The 3,474-nt window shown below is 42.8% G+C and overlaps 1 protein-coding gene; it reads left to right on the top strand.

The window, feature by feature from the left end:
* The first annotated feature begins 1,228 nt into the window (after positions 1-1,228).
* Positions 1,229-2,891, top strand: GSTUM_00010965001 (uncharacterized protein). XM_052355833.1 has 2 exons: positions 1,229-1,589; positions 1,682-2,891. The coding sequence occupies exon 2, from the start codon at positions 2,494-2,496 to the stop codon at positions 2,776-2,778; it is 285 nt and encodes a 94-aa protein (XP_052211798.1). The 5' UTR covers positions 1,229-1,589; positions 1,682-2,493; the 3' UTR covers positions 2,779-2,891.
* The last annotated feature ends 583 nt before the right edge of the window (positions 2,892-3,474 follow it).

A 3,474-nucleotide genomic window follows, 5' to 3' on the forward strand; every position in this document is an offset into this window, starting at 1 on the left:
CCACACTTTGGTGCTGGAATTGTTGTTGGATCTTCTTTCAACTCTGTTTCTCCAATCAGAATTGGTCTTCTTTTTCCAAAATCTAGCTTTATCTCAATCCCTCCCTTGTGTTCCTGCCATCCAGTGTGGTTTTGAATATGTTCAATAAACCAGTTATTGTAACTCATACAGTTATCCTCCAAGTAAATGTCCCACCATTGCAGATGATTCTCCTTCACCATATAATTTCTATCCTGTCGTGTCCAAATATTTGTCTTAATTTGAAGTGGCTTTGAAGAGTTCAAAAATGTTATTTGAGGAGTAGTATTCAGACTTGTGATCATTTGAAGTTCGTAACAGCTAACTAGTGCTGTACGGTGTGCAAGTAAGGCTTCTGCTTTAGCCTTTTGACAAGCAAGATTAACCTCAGTACCGAAGGAGATTGATGGTTTGACTTGTTTGGTGTGTAAGGATTGATTTGAAATAATGATTAAGCTTCGACTAGTTGATCTGTTTGACTCTGGATCTGGTGTTTACGGATCGTGATCTTCCTCATCATCTAAAGCAATAATCTGTTATTTCACAACAAAAGGAATATGCTTGTAACTGCTACTAACTGCTGGTTTCATACTTTGATGGGCTCCAAGTGGATGACTGCAGTCTGTAGCTCCACACTTTCTGAGATTCCCAGACTTTGGGGTAAGAAAATCTTCTCATTCACAGCTTGCAGCAACACAAGGTCTGGTCAACATTTTAGAAAAAAGTTAAAGAATAAGAAATATTTCTGAAAAGGATAGATTTTATCGTAAGGAAAGATTTTTTGGAAGAATCAAATCTGGATATACCCTCATCGCAAATACACTGGAATATTTATTATTATTATTTGAATTTATTATTTTCTTGACACGTGTCACCTCTTTTATATTTTAATAACAGAAGTTATAATGATGTAACTATAGACATTGTAGTTAGTGTTACAATACATTTATCTTAAACCTATATAATATATAAAATAATAGAATCTTAACAAAAATAACTCTTGAACTCGATAGAAGTTAATCCTTATATAATACTACAATTATGTTAATTTTTTATGATTATTTTGTACTTATTTTCATTTTCATAATATATATATTTATATTTCTTTTTAATTTGCTTTTATCTTTCCTCGTTTAGCTGTCATGTCACAGCTCTGTCTCATTGGTATCACCCCCTATTTCTTTCCCCCACCCAATTTTTTTTTTCGGCACAAACAGTACACTTGCCTTGCCGTACCCCCTCCCCCTTGGTATTTGCTATCCTCAGAAAGTCTCGGGTCAGAGTCCCCGGGGGCCCGCGACAAGGAGAGCCAGGAATCAGTACAAGCGACAGCAGTGGTGGAGCTAATGCAAGAGGCCAATGACACCCTGCAGGTGTACGAACAGTTTAAGAAAGCGTTTGATCGACACATGGTGGTCGCTAAGCCAAAGGGAACGAAATAATACTTGAGCATCATGGTGAATACGGCACATCACCCAGGCATTATGGAGCGCGGTAATAATGGGGGTGGTTATAGCACATGTCGGCGAAGGGTCCAGCGAGTAGTGCGATAATAATCCATGTTCGCAATGGTGAGTTTTTCCGTCCTCAGTTTGTATCCGTCCATCCATCTACACTCCCGCAGACTGCCCTGAAAACTGATGATGACGTTTACCGGTGGTAGTATTGGTTTGAAGTTCCGGTGCTGGTATACCTGACCCCGGTGTCAGAGGACAAAAATGTTTGCGCACCCGTACTGGGTTATTGGGGTCAATACTATATTACGGTGTGTTTGCTGGCACTTATTTCCTCGCTTCTTACGCTCAAGGGGAAACTGATTGGACATAGATTGTCTGGTTCGCGGCCTTCTATCGCTGGCCACACTAATGGCGGGATCCCTGATGGAGAGGGGAAAGAGAAGGACGAAAAGTGTACGATCAAGACGGAGGTGGATTTGCATCATTTCCCGCGGGAACTGATGGGGACCCCAAAGCATGTAAGATAAACCAAGCAGCCGTCGGACTCGGTAAGATTTCGTGGTAAACACCTCCCTCTCACCCTGCACACCGTTCATTCCACAGTTCCATTTTTTCCTCATTAACTTAATGCAGGCTTTTCTGGTTTAGAACTACTACTGTCGCAGGTTATGCCGATTGGTATTTCTGCCAACACAGCGTCTCCCCGTTCGGGGACCTAGCCCGGCAGGACATAACATTGAGGAAACCACCAAGGACGCCTTTAGTTCTGACGACGAATATGCCCTCATTAATAAAGGCCTAGATGAGGACGACGGTGACAACTGATTCTCCTCCCATTACTAACATAGTGGAAGTATGACCAGCTACAATACTAGTTACGATGCTCACCCCAACAACCCTATCCCCCGGGGCGGCGAAGGAAGTGCCTATACCGATAATGGAATCGGAGGACACAGATTAGTGCCAATGGGCGAGAATAGAAGAATCTCCCCGGTGTTAAGTATGTCCATTGCTACGGATGAGGATTATAGCTACAGGGGAGCGACAGCAAAATAGGGATGTTTTCTCCGTTTCCTTTTGCCTTCTGGTATCTTTTTCCATTTTCTTTCCTTTCTTTTCCTGGCTAAGTTTTCCTTTTGGCTCTGGTGCCAATGGGATGGGTTATCTCCTTCTGTGTTTTATATATCCTTTTGCGGCATGGAACAATGGAAAATGGCTTTTCAACTTGTATAAAATTGAGTACAAACAGGGGATTTCTTGCATTAGGTTGGCAGCCGATCTGACCAGGGATTTGAACAGATGAAGGAACCTGCGGAGGAGGAAGTTGTTTATATATAGCTATTAGATTCCTAATCAGGGCTTCGTACCGCCATTCCATATCACTGGCTTTGTGCAGACGTGTCATATTACGAGTCACTGATGCCCACACCAACATCTATGCTTGCCCCAACTACCGCGGTACCCCGACTGATGCAGATTTTGTTCCGGCGGATGCCGTTAGCTTGGTTGTCATGATCGTCACCGCGCATCTCGTACCCCCCATAATAGCCATGTCCACTCTTGTCCTCGTCATCTGGATTGGAACGTGGTTGTGGTCTATTCTATAGCTTCACCCAGCTGTATGCTGGTGGGGGAGCAAGTCAATATATAATCCATGAGGGTAGTCTGTGCTTTCCTAGTTAAATAACATTTTAAACCTTTGAGTGTGTATCGGTAAAATATACAAGTATCGGGATGGTATCATACCTTACTATGCAATAGGAGATATCACACTGTCACCAATACCCTGGCTTGATCACCTCACTTAGGTTAACTGTTGAATCCTAACCTTTTGGTTTTGATCAACCTCCTAATCATCAGATAGGGCTGATTGCACAAAATACAGCAACCTACAGTGATACCATGCGGCGCCAGATTGTAGAAGTATTTTTCTGGGAAGCCTCGATCAATATGAAGCGCGGCACCTGCACCGACCCCACGGGGGGGGTGTCTGACAGAT

Source organism: Tuber melanosporum, assembly GCF_000151645.1.
Source record: "Tuber melanosporum whole genome shotgun sequence assembly, scaffold_78, strain Mel28".
Lineage (NCBI taxonomy): Eukaryota > Fungi > Ascomycota > Pezizomycetes > Pezizales > Tuberaceae > Tuber > Tuber melanosporum.

Excerpts from the sequence above, each read along its gene's own strand:
- GSTUM_00010965001 (XM_052355833.1), top strand. The coding sequence starts at position 2,494 with ATGAGGATTATAGCTACAGGGGAGCGACAGCAAAATAGGGATGTTTTC.